The 23777-nt window shown below is 36.1% G+C and overlaps 1 protein-coding gene and 1 pseudogene across 4 annotated transcripts; both read right to left on the bottom strand.

The window, feature by feature from the left end:
• LOC122291397 (E3 SUMO-protein ligase SIZ1-like) lies at positions 1-19131 on the bottom strand. 4 transcript variants are annotated; one of them, XM_043099102.1, is made up of 18 exons: positions 18969-19131; positions 18686-18841; positions 16802-16882; positions 16350-16392; positions 15463-15535; positions 15044-15206; positions 14769-14899; positions 13482-13550; positions 12578-12665; positions 12378-12453; positions 12178-12251; positions 11851-11958; positions 9413-9571; positions 2962-3066; positions 2783-2863; positions 1466-2690; positions 592-1000; positions 1-506 (listed from the first exon to the last, which is right to left on the bottom strand). In XM_043099102.1, the coding sequence occupies exons 2-17, from the start codon at positions 18707-18709 to the stop codon at positions 861-863; spliced, it is 2640 nt and encodes an 879-aa protein (XP_042955036.1). In that variant the 5' UTR covers positions 18710-18841; positions 18969-19131; the 3' UTR covers positions 1-506; positions 592-860. The 4 variants fall into 4 exon arrangements, with proteins under 4 accessions (XP_042955036.1, XP_042955037.1, XP_042955038.1 ...); XM_043099103.1 differs by having other exon boundaries at positions 18992-19127; XM_043099104.1 differs by lacking the exons at positions 16350-16392; positions 16802-16882; positions 18686-18841; positions 18969-19131 and adding an exon at positions 16282-16330.
• On the bottom strand, positions 13938-14058 carry LOC122293038 (annotated as a pseudogene).
• Positions 19132-23777: the final 4646 nt, after the last annotated feature.

Raw genomic sequence — 23777 nt, 5'->3', positions numbered from 1 at the left:
TAACGCTAAATGCAATGAGTACTGAAATAATAAAATCTCAAACCAATTGTCTTTCCCAGTGGTTCCAGTAATAACTAGCGAGGGATAATTCTCGAACCACTTTCTTCCCATCATTTAAATGAGAGAGAGAGAAAGAAAGTAGGGTAACACTTACAATCAATCATCTTAAATTCTTGATATGGAGGGGCCCTGATGAACCACCAGGGTGCTCCGCCTCTCAGATATGCGACACTCAAGTAAAGGCATCTATTTGAATTAACTATGAATTTCTCTATAGATAGCTGATTCGAATGAACATTTACAGGCTATTTGGTCTCATTATAAAAGAGAGACAAATCGGCAGATATATGTATTTCTAAGGGGGACTCTCCCCCTTTAAAACCCAAAGGTTTTAAACCAATGGATTTAATTCCATCTATCCAGAATAAAATTACCATCTGCTGTACAAATTACCAGCACTGCACCTGCAGATCTTCAATGGGGATTCAGAAAAGCATGAGCTGAACCTGTTAAACCAATGGTCATTAGAAACACGGTTTATTAAGCCTAAATAGAAACATATGGAAATGACGTACAAGACCGGTAACTTACCAATTGTTATAACAAAAGTAGAAAACAAATTCTGCAGGTGCTAGCACGGTTTTTGCACTAGGCAATAACAATTTTCTTGATTTCTTCAGCGATGGATCAATAGACCACATTCAAAACTTCCAATCGATGCACACCAAAATGTTTGTCAACATTCTGACTACTAATCCTGAACTTCGTCCTAATATCTATGCGACAGATCACAGGATCACTGGAAGTTATGTTTTCTATCCAGATAAAATTCAAATGCCGACAAAATAGGTCCAGTTTCTCTATTCAGAATCTGATTCAATAGAGAGGTACAATCGCGGCCTTACAGAACGTTTTTGACGAGGAAATGAGAAAGGGCTATCTGATCGTTGTCTGCTTGACTTGTCGGATCTACCGTCATTCATACCAAGAAGCAAAGAAGCTGCGGTAGGGAGGACAAAACATCAGCCTAACTATCAGAAAGGACAAACAGGGAAAAATGCACAAGACAGAAAAGGCAATATCAACTGCTTCCAATCAAATTCCCTGATACTGCATTCACATGCAGATGCAGCAGGTTAAGATCAAAGACAGAAGAGTTTCCAAAATTCCAGGCTAAAACATCACACAATAAAAACACAAAATAAATACATAAATAAGTAAACACCAACGTTGCATTCTGATTTCAAGATGTGGTTTCAAATCCAAAGATATATGTCTAGAGGAAAATTTCCAAAGCTACCAGAATAATCTCACTAACCAAATTCAACCAGTGACACCAGTTGTCACAAAAAAAGAACGTTCACTTTCATAAAAGACCACACCTGAAGCATTTCTCCAAACAGCCTACCAGGATGTGAACTCTTAATTAAGACTCAAGCTAAATTAAAGTCAGATGGGAACATACCAGTGTCTGCCAATGAATCCAAGGCACCTTCCCTCGATGGCATTTGTTCTCTTGAATTCAATCCATTTGGGGCTGCCGATTCACCATTCCTGCCAGTGGCACCACCCCCAAGACTAAGAGAAATCCAATCCTCAGTACGAACACCATTTGACACATCAACCCGATCTCTCATATCAGTCTGTACTGCAGCATCTGAGGGTCTTGTGGGAAGAAATATTTGAAGCGATGGATCGTCCCCAGCAAATGCCAAGGGATTATCAACTAAGCCATCAATTATGTCCGTATCGGAGCGACCAATAGAAGGATCTGGTAGTAGGGTAGCAGATCCCATGCCAGTATCTGGAGCCAATGTATAGCCGTTCATTGAGGAAGAACAATTCATAGAGCCATGCTGCAAACCGACTAGGCCATCTGGCACATCTACATCAGAACTAAATAATCGAAAACCTGAGCCTGCTTGAGTTCCAGGAGGTAGTGACCAGAGAGGCATACCAAATTCATTATCATTAGGATTAAAAAGACCCAAGCATGAACTTCCACCCACACCAAGAGTAGGATCTTCCGGAAATGTTTCAGCAATCCCAGAAGGGGGAACAGAAAAGTTTACCCCACTAACATCAATTGGATTGTTCTTGTAGACAGTTCCGGAAGATATTATTATGTCATCCTCTCCTTCTGAGTCACTCAGAACAATAACATCTGCACTCCCCATTGGTTGAGAGGAATTACGTCCAGCAAATCCACATGCTGAATCAACATTCAAAGACATCGAATCCATCTCAATCCCATTGTGGGTAGCAAAGTCAAAATTCCCACCCCCATCCTGATTTACACTCTGATCTTCACCATCCCTACCACTTCCAGTGGCACTGCTGCTCATTGGAATAACTTTCTGCTCATAGTTTGCAAACCTTTCTTGTAATCCATTCTCAGAAGAGGTGTTCATATCTTCTGGTTTGCTGACCTCCCATAAGCCATTACGATTCTTCCTTATTCCTAGTTTCAAACCAGTATGACCTTCTGAAATACCTTCATGTTTGATCTCCTTCAACACTTCTCCTCTTGGTCTAACTAGTGTATCAGGGACACAAATCGTACCATCAGGAAAATGCCACTGTGCAAGATCCCCCATATCTCTCCGCTCATTTTCATTTTTAGTCTTTACCCGCCAAGAGCCATCAGGCTTCACCTCAATCTCTGTTACGTCTTCTCCACAGTAACTCATCTGTACCACAAGAGAAGTACATAGTGTTAATTCATTTCATCAACATTTATGTGACAAATAATTTCAGAATGCAAAAAAAAAAAAGGTAATACCATAGATGTGATACGATTGAAGTAAGGGTCAATAATGATATTCTCCAGCGCATAGTTCTTGAGACAGATGGGGCATTGCCACTGCATCCACAATCCAATGTTCATTTAGACACATAAATAACTATAAAAAGGACCCAAAACAACAAAAACAAATATCCTGTCGTGTATTTGAGGCTTACCTTTCTAGAACGTTGGTTTAGCTCCACGAAGACCTCAAGATCAAAACAGCCCAAGTGAGCACAAGGTTTGAATCTTCCAGCAACCTTCATTCTCGAACCACTCATCTATAAATTACATGAAAAAGTAAATAGTCAAATTCCAAATGCCAATTACTAAACCTTGGAATCAAGCATTGAAGACATAAAACTTCAAAACTGCATCAAAACTAAGAAAAGATAAAAATAAATGTATATTTATGACCAACATACCTAATATATATTTTTCAAAATGGTGAATGCAATAAAGCAATTCTACTTGATTATTTACTTTATTTGTAATCATTTTTCATATAATTTTTTTTTCTTTTTATAAGTAAACAATTATAATGATGTGAATAGGCATAGCCCAAGTACACAAGATGGTATGCAAAAGGTCACATCTATTTAGAGAGAAGCAATAGAAACAAGAAAATTATGAAAATCGAGGCCACGAAAATCTACAGTTGTGGCCCAAAGAAAGAGTGCTAACAAAAAATAATCCAAGTTCTTCTACTGAGCGCTCCTTGACTTTAAATGTCCAATCATTTCTCTCCTTTCATAGGCACCACATGATACAAATAAGGACCATTTTCCACACAACTGAGATTTATCCAGCTGGCCATGAGCTGTGTCACTGTGGCAGGCATAACCTAGGCTAAGTCCATTCTATTAAACACTTCATTCCATAATGTATTGGCCACCTCACAATGCAACAGTAAACGATCCACAGTTTCACCATTTTTCCTACACATGTAGCACCAATCTACTATGATCACCTTACGTCTCCATAGATTATCCGTCGTCAAGATCTTACCTAATGCTGTTGTCAAAAAATGCCGCTTTGGGAGGCGCCTTGTTTCTCCATATCTTTTTCCATGGGAATTCTGTATTCTATGGTTGTGTAAGAGACTTATAGAAAGAGCGGACCGAGAATATACCTTTACCGGTGGGAATCCACCACCACTTGTCTGCTCCTTGGGTTCTCGCCACCTCTTGTCTGCTCCTTGGGTTCTCAGCATCATGGTTTATAGAAGACCAAAGAACTCCACAATGCTGCCAACTTCCCAATCTTGGGCAGCTCTAGTAAAATTCACGTTCCACTGGATTAGGTCCCTAGATAACTCCGTGCAATTAGCCATTGAAGCATCTTTCTCACCTGCAATCCTAAAGACTGATGAAAATGAATCCTTTTAAGGCTTGGTTTCCACACCATAGGTTAGTCAAGAATTTTATTCTAGATCCATTGCCCAACACCATTCTTGTATGCCAATTAAAGATCCTCCACACTCTTTGAATGTGTTTCCAAACTCCCACTCCATAAACCCCATGAACCTCCCTAGTCCCCCCCCCCCCCCCCCCTCTCTCCAACCCAAAAAAAAAAAAAAAAAAGAAGCCCTCATATTTGTAATCGATCAATGAGTTCCATAGGGCTTCCGGTTCCGGTTCTGTAATATACCTCCACAACCACTTCCCAAGAAAAGCTCAATTGAAGATCCTCTAATTGCTAATGTCCAACCCACCCGAAGAGACTAGAGAACATACTTTATCCCACTTGACTAGATAATACTTGAATTATTCTCCTATCCCACTCTAAAGAAAGTCACAATACAGCTCTCAATACGGTTCGCACACTTGCTGGAATTGGGAATACATATAAAAAAATAGGTTAGTAGATTAGAAAGAGTACTTTTGATAAGGGTGATCCTACCGCCTTTCAAGAGGTATAATCTCTTCCAACTTGCCAATCTGCGTTCAATCTTCTCCACCACTGTATCCCAAATCGATATAGATCTTGCAATTGCCCCCAAAGGAAGACCAAGGTAGCTCATGGGAAGAGAGGAAACCTTACATCCAAGGATACTAGCAAGCTGCCTAGTGTTACGAACATTGTCCACTAGCACCAATTCTGATTTATCAAAGTTCACTTTCAAGCCAAATGCCGCTTCAAAACAAAGTAATAATGCCCTAAATGTTCAAACTTGGTTTTGTTCTGCCTCACAAAAAATAAGTGCATAATCTGCAAACAATAAATGAGATAGGTTAATAGTGCCCCTATTAGGATCACCCACCGAGAATCCCTCAATAAAGCCACTATTCACCAAGGTGAGAATCATTTTGCTAAGTGCCTCCATGACACTAAGAAAAGGAAGTGGGGACAAAGGATCTCCTTGTCCTAGGCCCCAAGAGCTATTAAAGAAACCATTTGGGCTGCCATTCACCAATACTGAAAACCTCACCGTTGAAATACACTATATAATCCACGAGCACCACTTCTCCCCAAAACCGCACCTCCCAAGTTCATATAGTAAGAACTCCCAATTAACGTGATCATACGCTTTCTCCATATCTAACTGGCATAGCATTCCCAGCTGGCCAAATTTTAGCCTATTGTCTAAGCATTCATAAGCAATGAGGACTAAATCCAAAATCTGCCTATCTTTAACAAAAGCATTTTAGGGTTTTGTAATGATCCTCCCCAAAACCTCTCCTAGACGATTGGCAAGCACCTCAGAAATAATCTTATATCCCCATTCACAAGGTTGATGGGCAGGAAATCCTTCACCTCTAAAGCCCCAATCTTCTTAGGAATGAGTGCTATAAACATGGCATTGAGGCTTTTCTCAAACTTCCCGGGTGAAAAGAATTATTGGAACACTTTCATTGAATCCGCCCTCACCACATCCCAAGAAGTTTGCAAAAATCCCTTGGAAAAGCCGTCGGGGCCAGTGCTTTATCTTTGACCATTCTCCTTATCACAGTGTGGACCTCTAATTCCTCAAATGGTCGCTCCAGCCACAAAACCTACTGTGGATCAATGGACTCAAAGGCTAGTCCTTCAAGTTTGGCCACCATCCCACCTGTTCAGAAAGTAAGTGTTCAAAAAAGCCTACAACATGCTCACTAATCATAGGAGCCTCCATACATTCCACTCCATCTATTTTCAGCATCTCAATGGTATGAGTTCTCCTATGGGAGTTGGCCACTCTGTGGAAGAACTTTGTACTGTAGTCTCCTTTCAACCATGAACTCTTGATTTTTGACACCAAAGGATCTCCAATAACACCACCCTTTCTAATTCTACCTTTTAACTCAGCCTTCTGAGATGCTTCCTCCATAGAAAGAGTCCGCCCCTCCTGTGTCCTCTCTCTCCTGAAGCTTCTCTAGCATTGCCTTTTTATGATCTCCTACATCACCAAAAGATTGAATATTCCATAGCTTTAAATCATTTTTTAGAGCTTTCAGTTTACCTGAAAAAATGAAGCTAGGAGTGCCATTAATCTGATAAGAATCCCACCATTGCCTAACCCTTTCCACAAAACCTTCAGTTTTCAGCCACATATTTTCAAACTTACCAACGCCCACCTTGAATACCTCCCCAAACTAGTAATAATGGGAAATGATCCAAAAATAGACGAGGCAACCTCTTTTGATAGAGCTCCGGATTGAGTTTCCCACTCTAATGATACTAAAAATCTGTCCAATCTGGACCACGTATGATTATTGGACCACGTATAAGCACCACCCATGAGAGGAATATCCATCAAACCCACATCGAAAATACACTCCAAAAATTCTGTCATCGCTAGTCGTAAGCTGCTGTCACCGGAACATTCACTAGGAAATCTTGTAACATTAAAATCACCACCTATGGTAGATTCCACCAGCTATGAATTCCAGCAAGTTCTTCCCATAACATTCTTCTACTGCTGTCCATATTCAGCCCGTAAATACCAGCAAAAGCCCATAAATAATTATCAGCAACATTCCTAAAGGAACATGCCACAGTATACTCCCCAATAAATTCCACCATTTTCTCCACCACACTTCTTACGACATCACCAAAACACCTCCTGAAGCCCCATCAGAAGCAAGATAAACCCAATCCATGTAAGTAAAGCTCCATAAACTCTTGACAACTCTCCTGGGAATAAATTGCAGCTTAGTTTCCTGCAAACACACTATGTCTGCCTTCCACTCACGAAGTATATTTTTCACCCGAAAGCGTTTATTTGCCTCATTGAGCCCTCGGACATTCCAAGAAACAATCTTGGGCTTCATAAAACTGGAGCTGACCCCCGCCCTTTAGCTCTCTCTACTTGAACTTGAACTGCCCTCATAGTTTATAGACCATGATAGCCTCTTTAGTTCCTTTTTTTTTTTCTTTTTTCTTTTTTTAATATAAGTAAGAAAGATTTTATTGATCCACGTAATTAGGCAAAGCCCAAGTACACAAGGAGTATACAAAAGAGAGCCTAATTACAAACTACGTGCTACGGAAAGTAGCATAAAAGTCATTAAACCTTGTTCCATTTAAAAAACGAATGGTTTTTAAATGGTATCGGATTTAAAAACCCTTCGTTTTTTAAAATCTGACTTCTACTAGCCATGCCCAACTTCAATGGTTGTTAGTAAAGCCATGAATTGTTCCTCAAAACCCTCACACTCGATTCCAACAGAGTGTTGGATCTCCTTTACTTTATGCAGCACCCAGTCAGAGACATTAACCTGGTCTGGTAGCAGGTATTTTAGTGGTATCGGATTCCCCCCCTCAAGTCCATCTCATCTCTGAATGTCCACTGGGTCTTCATCGGCACAACAGGATCTTCCACAGGGAAAATAAAGCTTCCATCCCCCTCAGCGGGGTCATTTGCGACAACTAGCAGCCAAGAAAACCCCACAACTTCTCCCCCATCCCTTCCTGTCTCTGAAAATAGCACTTGGGCTACTTTCGTATAATTTAAGGAAACCATTGCTATCCTTGGGACCCCCTTCTCACCCCACAATCCTAAAAAGGAAAACAGAAGAAAAATACTTCTTATTTATAATGTGCCAAGGAAATTGGCATTCAGGCATACCAAGTAACCCTAGAATTTTCTTAATCATTTGCCTCTTCGAATTTAAATGTCATACTTTGTCAACTCTTGTACCACTCCCAGCACACAGCATGCAGCACATTTTTATAATTAGAATTATAAAGAGAAGGAACTTCAACATCCTCTTCATTCATCTCAAGTCTTTACACAACAAATCATTTTGTTATAAGCTGAAGGAAAATGGGATGATACAGAAAGAAACAAAGTGAGTAAATGGCATCAGCCCATATACTTCACCAGGTAAATGGTACATTAAGCAAACACTGGAATGGAACGAATATCCCATACTTTACTTTTGCTTTTATTCCCAGGAATAGGAGTAGCTATCCCATTTTGATGGCTAGGAATAGCTATTCCTATAAATGAGGAAAACAAAGGTGTTGAATTTTTCAGGAATAGCTATTCCTATAAATGAGGAAAACAAAGGTGTTGAATTTTTCTGACAAGTATAGAAGATTCTATTATTAAAAAAGGGCAAAAGACAGCTCTCGAAACTAGTCCGACCACCCCCGTGGCTTTGTGTGGGTGGTCGGCCACCATGTCCAAATTTGTTTTGCACTATTTAAGAAAATAGAAATTTGTGGTTTTTCTTTTTTTTTTTTTGGAAAAAAATGGTCTTGGGTATTTTAAGAATTTTAATCTCAATCTAGTGAAGATGCAGTCTGTTGTCACCAAACCAAAGAATAAATATACATTATTCCTAATCCTAAAAGAATATTAATACCCATTCCATATATTGAACGTACCCTTATGATAATTAGATATAGGACATAAATGAGGATCCATTAATTTCTCCAACCAGTTGAGCTGCTTCTTTCAAAAACCTTAACAGAAATATCTCAAACTATTTTGCATGATTAAAGTGGTAAGAAAAAAATTATATTCATATATAAATTAAAACACTCAAAAGATTTTCAGAAAAGAGAAGGGGAAAGTGTAATTTGAGAAACAAAAGAAACTAAATTCCTCCCTTAGCAGTAAAATTAATTTAGAAGTTTGTTATACATTGACAAATTACCAATTATTTATACTTTTTTTTATAGGTATATATTTTTTGGACAATTTAATATAACTTTAGATCAAATTTTTAGACTATATACAATGGACAGAAATAAAATTTCAAATCATTAGCTCCCTTATTGAATGAGAAATTAATAAAAGCAAATACATATTGTGTATTAATAAGAATGAAAACTTGACTCATCTAAAAGATTTTTTTAAAATACAATCAAGATAATGCACTGATGCAATGCTCGATTAGGCACTTTCATTTATCAGTCAACCGGTGGCATTAAGATAATTTCTTGGTATCGAGTCAAAATAATACAGATGCATTGAGAAGAGAATCTTTAACATGCATTAAGAAACCTAGTTCTTTATATTCCAACTGTGAGATAGAGACTCAGTTTGCAGCACATACATTAATAATATGCTTGTAAAAAAAATATTAAACAATGTACTGCACCACCTAAATGTACTATATTCCCTGTGAGCACTGCCATACCCTAACAAAATCAAAGAAAACATTTCCACTTTAACAATTCTGAAGAGCAACTTACTGGACAGCGTAGATTGACACCAAAATAATCTGCAACAACCTCCACATCACTGTCACTGTCAGCATTATCTGTAGCTGTTCCACCACCAAGGCGACAAACGCGACAAAGAGAATCTTCAAAACGCTCGCCATCAGACTCTTTGGGAATCATGCTGAGAATCTAGACAACCGAGGCAAAATAACATAAACTCAGATATTACTAAGAAAATGGTAGGTAAATTCCAAGCAACATAAATATCAGTTAAAAAAGTTTTACCAATGACTCAAAATGTAAAAAAAAAAGGAATGTGAAACTTATAGAGAAATTATTCAAGCCAGACAATCATTCAACAAAACATGTCATAAAAAACACTGAAAGAATAACCAAGGATGCCTCATCAGTGCACATAATGCTTGTCCTGTAGCATTATAGTTCTGGAAGTATCAGAACAGATAAACATTTTTTTTTATAAGTTCAGAACAGATAACATGATCCCATAACAAAAGAAAACTTCTGGTAAAGTCAAGAAGGACTGAGAGCCTTAAAAAAAATGTACCCTCAAGCCCATCCAGGAAATTACTGTATGAAGCTCATATGGTTTTGCAATCTTGAAGTTTTTTGGCTATAACTAACAGAACTAGAGAAGGGTATGATGAAAAACCATAACTATCAATACATTCCTTGGAAAAAAGAGGGGGGAAAAAGAAAAAACCAGATACATGGTTGAGTATACATTGAAAGAGACACCCAGAGAGGTAGGATAGCACCATATTTTTTTTTTGATAAATAAATGGATAGCACCATATTTACAAGAGTTTTATAAGCCTATCACTACTGGGAAAGTGTCCAGATGTGATATAGAAGAATGGACAATGAAAAACAAACACTCTGTAGCATAAGTTAATGATAGTACGATAAAAATATACAGCACTATAGAAACAAATCAGAATATATCAAAAGGGTATAAAAGCTGAATGTGTGTCTTGTTCAGATCAGAATCAGTACTTGTTCTCCAAACAGCAATAGCAACAAGAATTTTCTTGCTTTTTCTGTAAGTGATTTTATGATATACCCCATACCGAGTAGTGAGTATAGGTGTATAGGATCCCACATTGCTTGGGCCTTACCTTAGGGTGTTACAAATAGAGTATCCTAACCAGCCCCAACCAGAAGTGTGGGACTTGAGTTGTGCCACCTATAATGGAATGACCCAATGAGGATGTTGGGTATTTGAGGGGGAAATTGTGATTAACCACACCAAGTAGTGAGTATATAAGGTGTATGGGGTACCACATTGAAGTTCTTGCTCTTTATAAGGATTCCAACAGAGCTTCAATTGTACCATTGACTGGTCCTCTCGGAAAATCGCCCAAATGTGGCTTGGGCATTCCCTTAGGGTTTTTATAGATTTTCTTGCTTTAATTTACAGCAATCTGTTGGGATCAGATGCTTGAAAAAATAGAAATTCCAGATTAAGGCTCGGTTTGGATTGAGATGAACTCTCAACCCAGTATCTCATCATTACAACTTTCACAAATTCCCACACAAAATATAATAAACAATTCAACATTTTCAAACCCCAAAACATTAATAATATTAAAAAATAATATTCTACCAATATTTCATTCAACTTTCATCTCAACTCACTATCCAAACCTAACCTAACTCGTTTTATTGTTAGAGATGAAGTGAGAGGTAAGAAATAAAGGTGTGATACCCCATATGATAAGAGGATAAGGTAGGTGGCGTATGGGATCCCACATTTCTTGAGAATGAGAAGTTCTTACTATTTATTATGTTCCAATTGAACTCCAATTCTATCGTTAACTAGTCCTATTGGAGTATAGGCCATGTAATTTGGGCCTTTTATTAGTGTGTTAGAAATGCTATCAAAGCCTATCCCAACTAGAAATGTGGGACTTGAGCCATGTCACCTATGATGAATGGGCCCAATGAGGATGTTGAGAATTTAAAAATGGGAGATTGTGATACCCCATATGATAAGAATATAAGGTAGATGGTATATGAGATCCCACATTGCTTGAGAAGGAGAAGTTCTTGCTCTTTATAATGTTTAAATGGGACTCCAATTGTATCATTGACTAGTCATTTTGGAGTATAGGCCATGTGGTTTGGGCCATCCATTGGAGTGTTAGAAAAGGTAAACAGAATTTCACTCATACTATCAAGGAAAAATCATAAAAAATTAAATCATCGAACGCACCAATAAATCAGATTTTATATGAAAGATTGATGATCAACGTATCATATATGCAATTTCTAACCACATGAACGGGCATCATGTTTTAATTTCATTTCAAGATAAATGACCACGCAGTTCCAAAGTACACCATTCCAAACTCCCATCTTTCAAATCCCATAAAAATAGCATTCTAAAGTACTGCATATCAATTTTATGATCCAATACCAGAAGATATTGAAGGAACAAGCAATGTTACCTGATGAACAGTACGCCTCTTTACAATTCGAACACCTACACAGAATATGCGAGCATCACATCCTGCTAAGGAAATCTTATTAATTCCGTCTTTCGTGAACGATGTGATCTGACAAAGAAAATTAAAATAATAAATTAAACAAAAAATCAAAGGAAAACGCACAATACTTCTAAATTAATCTTCTAATTGGAAAATGTGATGCACTAATGAACCAAGTCTCAACCATGCACAGCATTTTCATATAAGAATAAGCACATTAAGTGAACCATAACAAAAATGTTGAATGCTACAAGAAGAAGTTTCTATCTAGGACAGGTAGATACTCACAATTGGACCATCATCACGACCATTAGCTCCAAGCAGTTGTGAGCCAGGTCTATTGATTGCACGTACAGGCATACCTATAGGTGGGTTAAAGGAATATACAAGACATGAACAAAAGTTTTGATTTAAACAGAACCTAAAGGCACGATCATTCACCATACACTAATGCAAAAAATGCAAAGTTTTTTACTTGATCCCCATACCATTAACTTGAAGATCTGCATATTGCGGCCACTGCATCCTAAATGGAACCTTGTCATTCAAAAGCATACACCAAGCCTAGTGAAGTATCATTATGCACCAATCAACACAACTATAAGTGAATAGGTCATGAGTTCATTGCATGTTATTTTATAAACTAACTATGGTGTAAAATCCATCATTGGCTAAACAATAAACCAACCTGAACATCGTATTCTTGTTTTGCCAATAAGTCCTTGTCAGCCCTCGTGAGTTGAAACGTTTTCTCCAGACTTTGTACAGGGTTTGTACTAGACAAATCACAAAAAGGATCAAGACAAAAAGGTAAATATCAAGATGCATTTACATTTAGATTAGCACATCAATATGAAGCTGGCAAGTATGCTCTTTAGTGTCATGAATATGCATGGATCAAGAAACAATTTGATAATAGGTTGGATACATTTCTGCTTTGTTAACCAAAACCAACTTTTCAGTCTAATCCTCCAAATATTTTCCTTAGTGCTCCCAGTTTTTTGTCCCGCAAATACCATTCATTTACATCTCTGTCAGCTAAATATAATGTGATAACGGGGGAAGTGATGATAACGAGTGAAGATTGCCTTAAAACTCAGAGGACAATGTGAAGCTATGTTCACAATATGACCAGATTAAATTTGGGAAGAAAATGAAGCCAGATTTGATGGCATCTTTCGTTTAGCTCAGTGAACAGAATCAAAATCAATCCTGTTACATCCTGGCTTAAACAGCTAACATTTTATTTGGAAGCACTTGAATGACTCATGATTAATAGGTAATTATAAACAGGCATATTGTGTCAAAGCAAAAATGCAAAAAAATAAAAAATAAAAAAATTAGCAGAAAAACTATTTCTGAACCAAATCTAATGTTGTAGTCAAGGAGAACAATACGTCTGCATAATTACAATCCTTTTCTTTCTTTCCTTCTTTCCTTTTTTTTTTTTTTTTTTTTTTTGAGCACTACAATCCTTTTCTTTTTCTTTCAACAATTAAACTGAGTTCCTACTTCCAACTTTCTCCACTTCCAAATTATCAAATAAAGACCCAGCATCAGAGGAAAGATTAAAAACTGCCTGACCCACTCACCCATCAGTTGGAATATTTGTAGTAGTCAACTTCAGAGGATATAAAGGGTTTGCCACCGTAACCCAAAAGCTGTATACAAATTAACAAGTTAGAAAAATTATAAACACAGAGCAGAAGTTCATAAAACGCAAGTTCCACACCATAACAAAGGGGCAGGGGCAGGAAGAACTAGGTTACACAAGACAACTTAATGCACAATGAGGTAGCATGCAAATACTATTGACTTTAGCACATCAAGTTCCAGTTGAAAGTGAGTACAGCAGAGAATCCTAAAAACTAGTAAGATGGCTTAAACCCAAACAGCTCTACTTCTACATCAAGCCATAATCCAAAACCAATACCATCCAATTAAACACCCACCAGCTCAACTCATCATCTCAAATGTCACAGCCTCTTATTCATCCATAGGTCATATCTACATTAACAATGCCAGAATTTTTCTCAATAGGTAAGGGAGGGGTGCAACACGAGGGGTCTTCCCACGAAGTCACCCATCCAAGTACTACTCTCGCCCAAGCATGCTTAACTGCAGAGTTCTTATGGGATTCAGTGCATTAGTGCTAGTATGAACGCACCTGCCATAATTTACATAGCACCGACTTTCCTGCTTCCACTTCCACCAACCAATAGGCACTTTTGCACATCACCACTTGCACAATTCTATTTTAAGCAATCTTGAATCTGGACAGCCTAGCACATGTATTAACCCTAATGTCTGGTCCAAAGTTTTAGGACTTATTCCTAATTAACCAGAGTTTTTAATTGAGAAATAGAGTGACTGCATCAGAGGATCCCTATTGTACCATGTCTCATCCAGTTTTTACACCCACACAAGAAAGCTATTATTGCTCAATCCCCAATCAACTTTCTAATTTAAAAATAATTCACAATTTGTATGATACTATTCTAACATGCATGTGAAAGGTTCTACAACCAAATGAGAGAATGCTGATGGCTGGATCAGAGATGATGAGCCTTTAATTGCACACCAGTTGGAACTTAAAAATGTTTGAGATATGGCTATTATAAATAATAAAGACCTGAAAGCAAGTATATGAGCACCACAGGTCACATAAAATATAAAAAAATTACATGATATAATAAACTCATGCTTAATACATGAATTACCCCCTCCCCTCATGACAAAAACAAAATCCTAACAACAAAAGAAAAATGATGTTGCCATCAGGTATAGTCAACACCGAAATAGTCACATGCCAAGGAAAAAAGTTATTGATGGCCCACCATATACAGTACAATAAACAAAAACGAACATGATATACATACGGGTCAGCACGACTCAGTCGACAAAGTTCACAATAAAACAAGTCAGGAACTTGGGGATTCACTTCCGTAGGTTTCTCCATAATTATAACACAACCAATGTGTTGCCACACATGGCATCTCGGATCCTCGCACTGCCAATTACAAAAGGGTCACAATAAAAGACATTACCAATCAATTGAAGAAGTTAGAAGGAATTTGTTAGTCACATATTTATTATTTATATCATTCTGAATGAAATTGAACAACCTTAATGCAATCCAAAATATCAAATATACCTTGATCATTGACTCTGACTCCAATGAAGTCCCACAAAGGCAGCGAATTTTTGTATCCGATTGAAACTGGTCATCAATTTCCCCTTTAACTATCACATTACTACTATCTGAGATACCTTGTCCCTTTGATGCTAACTCAGTAGCCCCAGAGACCTGCATTTTTCTGGGGAAAAAAGAGACATGTAATTCAAAGAGTGTGAGGTGGAAAAAATTAAGAGTTAAGTCTCACCGAGTAGACAGAAATCATTATGAAGCATAAACTATGGCAAGATTAGAAACCAATACATTGGATAGCTGTGAGAATGACACATCATAACATTTTACAGAACTAAAACAAAGTATAAGAAGAAATAAAAGCACACCGTCATTAACTTGCCAATAAAAACAATGAAGAAAAGTATCGAATAGAGAAGACAAACCTATATATGTCATCTACTAGTTTCGCCGCCTGTTCCTTTCCAACACCGTTCTTCTTTGGCCACGATTTTGAAACTGTAAAAAAATAACATTGACTTATTTTCTTCTCATACTGATCAAAAGCAATTCAAATTTAGGAATCACGAAACTAGGCAAAAAATTGGAAGAACATACGCGCATAGTGAGAATCAACATGATTCAAAGATGTCCAACACATTACAGATAAGACACATGCATTCAACTTCCCCGCCACTAATAGAATAAAAAAGGCACACCACAACAATTTAAAACACCTGAAGCAAAGTAGAGTGAGGAGCAAAGTTGGTTGCATGCGCAGAAAGCTCTCAACATGAGAGGTATACAGATCAGGAAAATGAATTGAAAAGGGGATCAAAAAGCAAAACTTGATTCTATGCCATCAGTGGAGAGGGACAATTAAGTTTGTTCAAAGAAAGAGGCTTGTCTCCAACATCTTGAGATTCTACGACATGAGGATCATAATTGCTACAGGTTTGTAAAAAATTGGTCACAAGATCTAAATGAAAGTAACAGGACAAATAAAAACCTACTCAAATACCACCAGCCACCGCAGAAGGAAAGCATAGGGAAGATGTGTCACAGGTACAAAAAAAGCAACAAATCTTCGCAATGCAGAAGATTGAATCAAAAGGCTAATTAAGCATCGCAGAAATTTCCACTAGGCTTTTATGAGTGTTATTCAATATAATCGGTACAAATTTATGACATTTTCCCACAGCATATAAAAGGACAACATAGAGGATCATAGGAAAGTTTAAAAAAAAGGAAAATACATAACGAACATGTGAGTTCGGTGGCAACAATATATCCAGTTTAGCTCCGGAAGAATACTATGGAAGAAGGCTTATACCTTGCTCCTCAGAGAGGACAGCTAATATCCGGTCAACAAGGTCCTACACACAATAAATCATGGACAAGCCAAATTATTAAATCGAATCAGAAGACAAAAAGAGACAACTTAATAAGAAATTATTCTAATGCATGGTCTCATAAATCAATTGGCAATGAATCAGTGAGACTTGGGCTAAACCTTTTGCCAATTTAATATCATCTCAGCAGAAAACCCAGCCAATTTATATCCACAAATACCTATCCTTCTAGACTGTCACTAATTAAGCAAGCTCCTATTGGTGGTGCAAAGGCAGTCAGCAAAAGAAAGATAAATGGAAAGATTCCAAACTAAGTGAGCTTTTCTTATTTCTAAGTATTTAAAAAATACACAATGTAGGTGCAAAACTTAAAAACCCATTTCATTAGTTAATGATGCAAGTAGCACCAAAAGAAATAATTCTGGCATCTCACCTGCTTCTTCCCCTGCTTTGAACGACCCAACTGAGTGAGAACATCCTTGAGCTCTTTTATTCGAAAATATGCCAATTTATCCTACAAGAGGAAATAAAAAGTTAACATAAAAATCACGCCAATGAGAAGAACACTGACCAACAATCTAAAAATACCCTATCCAAAGTTTGCAGGTAATAGTGACACCAAAAGCATAGCATTTGAACAGAAACCCAAAAGTAGAACATCTGTTTCCTTTCCAGGTTTAAGGTCAAGTATACTTAATGCTAACAATAGCGAAATCCGAAAAGACCCCTTAACCACGTAGATTCCAGCTACTCTTCTTTCCCACACTAACAGTATATGCGTCAATTTTGAAAGAAATCAATGCCAAAACTTGTTCACAGTGAAAAGTTGCATATTTGCAAGCACACCAAGACAATGACAGGGAGAGAGAGATTAACCCAGAAAGTTCAAATCACCAACAACGCATCATCTTCTGCAATACCAGTATAGTAAATTAATTTATCGAGAAGACGTCTAAACGATACAAAATCAGAGTTTGGCAAAGGGGAATGAGAAAGAGTCCCCAAAACACATTAGATAGAGAAGGACTTATCAATCACGTACTATAGGCTCCAAGATATGGTGCCCAAGCATGCATTGCTTCAAACAAAAAAATGTTTAATAAGTTCCTTTTTTAATGGACACTCAAAGGTTGCAATTCAGTCTCCGGAAGTTATTCACATGATGATAACATGGCATTTGGTCCAAGAAAAATAAGCATGAAGTAAATAAGTTGACAAAATTTATCATATTTCCAAATGGGATTTCTTCAAATTAGAATTATCAAAGCAGCAAAGAGGCTGCATATATTGCATGTTGAAATTTTGAGGACAGTTAGAAGACTAAATTTTTCGGGACATCTTTTTCTTTTCTTTTTCATTTTGATGAACTTCAGGACATCTTGAATGCATATCAAAAGCTCAATGAGACACCTTATTTGCCGCTAAAAAAAATGAGGGGGCAATAGAAAACTAACCCGAGTGATGTAATCATTTGCCTTATATTAAAAAATCAAACAAACTACGTCTATATAAATAATTTTTACTTACTCACATTCCTGCAATATTTCCCTACTATCCGTAGCACTTAGTTTGTAACTAGGCTCTCTTTCATATATTCCCTGTGTACTCGAGCTTCGCCTATTTAGGTGGATCAATAAAATCTTTTACCTATAAAAAAAAAATACATTCCTGCAATATTTCCCTTTCCTTTACTTTCATCTCATAACTAGCATCACGCACTCTATAGGAACTGACAAACAATAGATTTGATCAATCAGAAAGTAAAGCCATTTGAGTTTACAACAGAATCCAGTATTAAAGTTTATATTTGCAGACTAGCAACCAAATCAAACATGTGCTTGCGCCGCAATCAGTATGTACCAAACCTGCTCTATCTAAGCTACTTTCACTAGGAGAGTCACCACTACACCATTGCATTAACTTGTTCTCAACATTCTCAATAGCAAGAAAAATGTTACGTACTAAATTCTCAAGATTCTCCATAGCAAGAAAAATGTTACTTACTAAATTCTCGTTATGCTGATATAGCATTGTTCATCAACCTTTGAATTCCTTTTGTTAAAAAAAAAATCTGATTCAAGGGTTGATGTTCAGTGCCAACAGTTGATGTTCATCAACATTCTACAAAATTGCATGACAGTTCACACATATTGCATGATTCCATAGCATACGTCGAAAATAACAATAATAAAAGCAACACAAAAATAATCGGCTGGTATTTTTTTAATAAAATATAATCTACCGGTAAATTGTAGAAGTTCAAATACTATACAAAGGGAAATATTAAAACAAAAATTAGCCCAAATTGGCTAAATACCTTGCAACTAGCTGCCAAATCCATTTCTTTTACAGCCAAAAAATAAAAATTAAGTCCAAGCCAGTACAAAGCCTGGAGCCCGAACCACGGATTAACAGCACTACAGCAGCAAACCAATAAAAGCAGCGACAGTCTCCCGGGAAAAAAACAATCGATCTGGTAAAACAAACATAGCGAAAGCTAATCAGATTTCAAAACTAAATCAAAGAATTACCGAAGGTGCAAAAAAAGAAACGAAAGCCACCAATTCGGCGAAAAAACCCGAAATCGAAACCAGATGTACCGGGAAACGATGGGAATCTTTACGTGCGTGATGGAATTGAAGGCTGATGGTGTAGAATAGGGTTCGGAAAAAAGGGCCGCGCCGACTTTTTCTTTTTTTGTGCCCTTTCCCACTCGTCCCCGTCCTGTTGTTTGTGAGTAGTGTTTCCTTTTTGACCGAGACCCACCACTTCCCCAACCAGGAAATCTCCAATTACGACCGTTCGGACCTATCCACCATTTCCAATCCGATTTTTTCACGCGGACAAGTCCGGGTTGGGTTTCGGTGCGCTCACGTGCAAAAGAATTATCTAACACGCCTTATGCACTTATTTTACTTTTAGCTTAATTTTGAATTTTAAAATAAAATATTTTAATATTAATATTATTTTGATATTTAAAAAATTAAAAAAAATTAAATGATTTATTATATTTTATATAAAAATTTAAAAAAATTATAATGATAAAATGAGAATTTTATAAAGCTAAACTGAACCTTAAATTAATGTGGTAGTGTGGTAATGCATATAATTCTCGTTTTTATTAAATAACAATATATCAATTAAAGTGAAATTAAAAATAGGATATAAATATAAATAATGACTCGATTTGTAATATTATTAATAGAGATTTCTTAAAAATAAATTTATAAATTATTATCAATAGAAAGATTTCATAAAAATAAATTCATAAATTGACGTAATTTAATATGGTACCTTAAACTGTAAAACTGTTTTTATTATAAAATAAATCTAATATATTTTATGAAATCATATTAATATATGAGTTTATTTTTATAAAAAAATTTATGATATAGCACTTCTCAGATAGTTTCATTAACAAAATGTCATGCATAAAACCTTTTAAGAAAATATCTTATAAAGCGAAAAGAATTTGGTTCAATACAAGTTTGGCTTAGGTTGTATGTGGTAAGCTAAAACTACTTTACTACTATTTATAAATAATTTATTATTATTTATTAATTTATTATTATTATTTAGAGATCATCTTAAATCATTTCAACATAGCCTTAATGCAAGGAAAGAATTCCTAATCTGAACTCGACATAGGACAACAAGTGAGTCCCACTAGATCCAAGTTGCTAGGCTTTTTAATTTTTCAATTTTTCTAAAAAATAATTTTCTAATTTCTCTTTTACGTAGAACTCCATCGATGTATTAACGAACTATTAATAATATAATAAAAAGAAAAATGCTTAGTCTCTACAAAAACTTTATTCAATAAAGTTCATAAATTAACTTGATTTAATATAATTTGTCAAATTATATAATTTTTTTTATTGTAGAGTACATATGACGTATTAATTTATTAACTATTTTCTATAAAAATTTTGTATAGATCTAATTTTTTTTCTCTTATTCTTTAGTCTTCACGAGGATTTGAGAGACAATTGGAATTAGGAATTAAGTCTTTTTAACTTACTCCGAGGGTATACTTTACTCGTGTAGGTCTTCAATCTCAAAATGAACCGAAATCAACGATTCAACGGTAGTAGATGGTGTAATACAGGGAATAATATTTTTTTGGGTACCTCCAAAGATTATCAAATTGGTGGCGTGATCTAAGAGGTCAGAGAAAAGTCCACTACCCCAGTCAATATTTAATAACAAGAAAAACCACGGCACTCTAGACTCCAACAAATCGGGGAGAATACCGAGGTGACCTAAGAGCACTCAGGCTCTTGTATAATACAAAAAATATAAAATATTTAGATAATTGTTTATAAAATGAGCTCCATTGGATTATGTATAAGAGTTTGTAAAATATAAATTGCTACAGTAACTTATTACTACTCATTTTTCAAATAATTTTTTAATTATTAACTTCATTTATTCCATCATTTCCTTTTACTTTTTTTATATTTCAATACAAATTCTTTTTATGATTATCATTTAAAATACCTCAATTTTATTTTTTTCTAAAAAAATATCTTGGAAATATTATTTATCTATTTTTTCATATTTGATTTTATTTTAAATTCTTATTTAATTTATATAATTTTATTTTGTGTGTATAGGACTAAATTATATTACATTTTATATAATAATATATAGTAAATATAAAAAAAAATATATGGATATTACAAACTTATTGGTAGAAAGGAAATGTTTAAAAAAATATTATTTAAATGATATAAAGAAAAAAATAGATAAATTGATATATAGTAAATTGTAAAAGTGAGTATGTAAAATAGAAAAAGTGAATTTTGATGATATATTTTAAAGGATAAGATGGAGAATTCATTAGAAGTGCTCTAAGGGCCAAGGCTATAAAAATATTTTTTAATTTATTAAAAAAATGAGAGCATATTTACTTGAAAAAAATCTGTGTTACATATATCTTGGGTTTGTGAAAATGGAGTTTAATTGGAAGATATTTGCAACGAAAATTAATTAAGATGTATATATATATATGTGTGTGTGTGTGTGTCTAATAATAACACTTTTTATATTGTTATATCAACAATACAAACAAAATGCTTGTTAATTTCAATAAACCGTAGAGACCAAAGTTCTTGTTAGGGCTGTACCCCAATTCAAAAAACCAACCTCTACCAATGGAAACTGGCTGGTTAACGACAGAACTAGCTGAAACCGCTGAAGAATTAGTCGGCGAGCGAGTTAAATATATAGGAAGTTAGGAACTGACGTCAGCCAATTCGGTTTGCAGTTCGACCTTGGAAAAAATCACTAAATTGGCCGACATCAGCTATACCCTCTCTTTTTTTTTCGTTTTACACCTATAGAGAAACGATGTTGGAGTGAAACAACATCACTTAAGACCCTGGACTGAGAAAAATAAAATTTAACGAAACTGTGCTATTTGGCTTAAAGTCCAACGGCATAATTCCAAAATGGGATTAAACAAAGTTAGAACCCCCCTTTCTTCTTCTCCATCTTCTTCTTCCTCAGTCAATTCGGGTTTCTTCTCCTCTGCCAGACCCTTCTTCGCACACTCATGGTAGAGTTGCAGACGACACCGACGGCAAATCGAAAACTGCGCCAATGCACGTCGAGACTGATGGAATCGATTTTCTCTCCCTTAGTCGACCAGTTTCGGCAAGTTCTAAGCATCATTCTCGTTTCGATTTGGCATCAAAACCGACACCAACGCATCGGTGTTCAACCCTAGCTCTTGCAACGTCAAAATATAAAGGATCTTCCCAATGTAACTCAACAATCTTCAAGGTGAAAGTTCACAAGAAGTGATGTGTGTCATACGAGTTCTAATATATTCAAGCAAGACAAACGAACCTCTAACATCAGTAATTAAACTAGCCACCTAGCAATTAGAATAATATTAGCCACTATACAGGAAAACTTATAATCATGTAAAAGACATTCTTGATTATGAGACATCCCTAAATTTTTTTTATCAAAACGGCTCCGAACATTCAAAAGTAAATCAAACTACATCTCATGGCTTCCAAGTGTGGAATTCATATAAAAAAAAATGCAAGCATCAAACAAGTTCCCAAGTTTTGCAAGCTGCTTATAGTGAGATGGTGGTAGAGAAAACAAATCAAAACCATACTTTCAAACAGTTCCAATTTGCTTTAGTTCATTTGAGAGAGAGAGAGAGGAGAAGAAGAAGAATAGGGTAATACTTACCAATAAGCACACACTTTGTTTTTATTTCAACGTTCTTGAATCCTTGACATGGAGGGTTCCCCCAACAAACCACCAAGTGCTTTTTATCATAGAACTTTATGTAATGGTATTGCTGCCACCCACTACGCCCAATACGATTAAGAACAAGGAAACTAAGAAAAAACATAAATCAATTTCAAGAACAATTGAGAAAGCAAGATTAAGAACCAAGAAACCATCTTCATTTATTGGAAGAGATTTTCGAGTAAAATCCAAACTCCTCAAAATCAACTAACTCTCAGAATGAATGCCAATCCTTCCTTTACAATCAATTTAGATCTATGGCTACTTATAATAAAACGCAACATTTAATACATGTGTTTACAATTGAAACATCATCGTTCCTTGCTCCTACTATGACACCCTTACTCTTTGAAACGCACCATTCCACTAAATTGCAACACATCATTTAACCTAGACAGTTAATATCATTAAGCTTCATTCTCAATCAATTCCTTCTTCTACCACATAGCCATTACATTCTCCTCCCCTTTAAGATTCTTGTCCACAAGGCCTTGACAATTTCCCCCTCTAAAGGACCTTGCTCACAAGGTGTAGGTAAAGATTCCTCATATTCCACGATGAGTCCCACAAGCTATCCTCTACTAGTGCTCCAATCCACTTGATAAGCACTTCAGTCATGGCATGATTGCCATGCTTCTTCATTCTTCTCTCTAAAATCAACTCTGGTTCAGGCTCTGGCCATGGGGATCAATTGGAGGCAGTGTTGGCAATGGGGTTATGTTCTGATCAAGTTTCTTCTTCAAACACGACACATGAAGATAAGATGTATTGAAGAAGAAGGTGGTAACTGTAACTTGTAAGCCACTGCCCCTATTCTCTCCACTACCTGAAAGGGGCCATAAAATCTTGGTGCTAGCTTCATGTTAGCCTTATAGATACAATATTCTGTCTATAGGGTTGCAATCTCAGAAAAATCCAATCCCCAACTTGAAAACTCATTTCATTCCTTCTTTTATCAACATAAAATTTCATCATATGCTGAGCCTTGTACATATTCTCCTTTAACAAAGACAACAATTGATCTTTGGAATTCAATTGCTAATCAACAACATTATTAATGGAAGTAACTATGACAGCAACCTTGGTGGAAGATAACCATAAAGTGCCTCAAAAGGAGTAAGGCCTATGGAAGAGTG

Source organism: Carya illinoinensis, chromosome 13 (genome assembly GCF_018687715.1).
Source record: "Carya illinoinensis cultivar Pawnee chromosome 13, C.illinoinensisPawnee_v1, whole genome shotgun sequence".
Classification (NCBI taxonomy): domain Eukaryota; kingdom Viridiplantae; phylum Streptophyta; class Magnoliopsida; order Fagales; family Juglandaceae; genus Carya; species Carya illinoinensis.
Note: the sequence above shows the minus strand (reverse complement) of the source record. Positions and strands in the feature narration are given on the sequence as shown.

What these genes read in the sequence shown, in the direction of transcription:
- LOC122291397 (XM_043099102.1), bottom strand. Translation starts at nt 18,709, where the DNA reads ATGGATTTGGCAGCTAGTTGCAAG. An exon ending in CAAAGCAGGGGAAGAAGCAG is followed by an intron (nt 16,393 to 16,801) that starts GTGAGATGCCAG and finishes TATTGTGTGTAG; the next exon opens with GACCTTGTTGACCGGATATT. An exon ending in AGAGGCGTACTGTTCATCAG is followed by an intron (nt 9,572 to 11,850) that starts GTAACATTGCTT and finishes TCGGTTGTCTAG; the next exon opens with ATTCTCAGCATGATTCCCAA.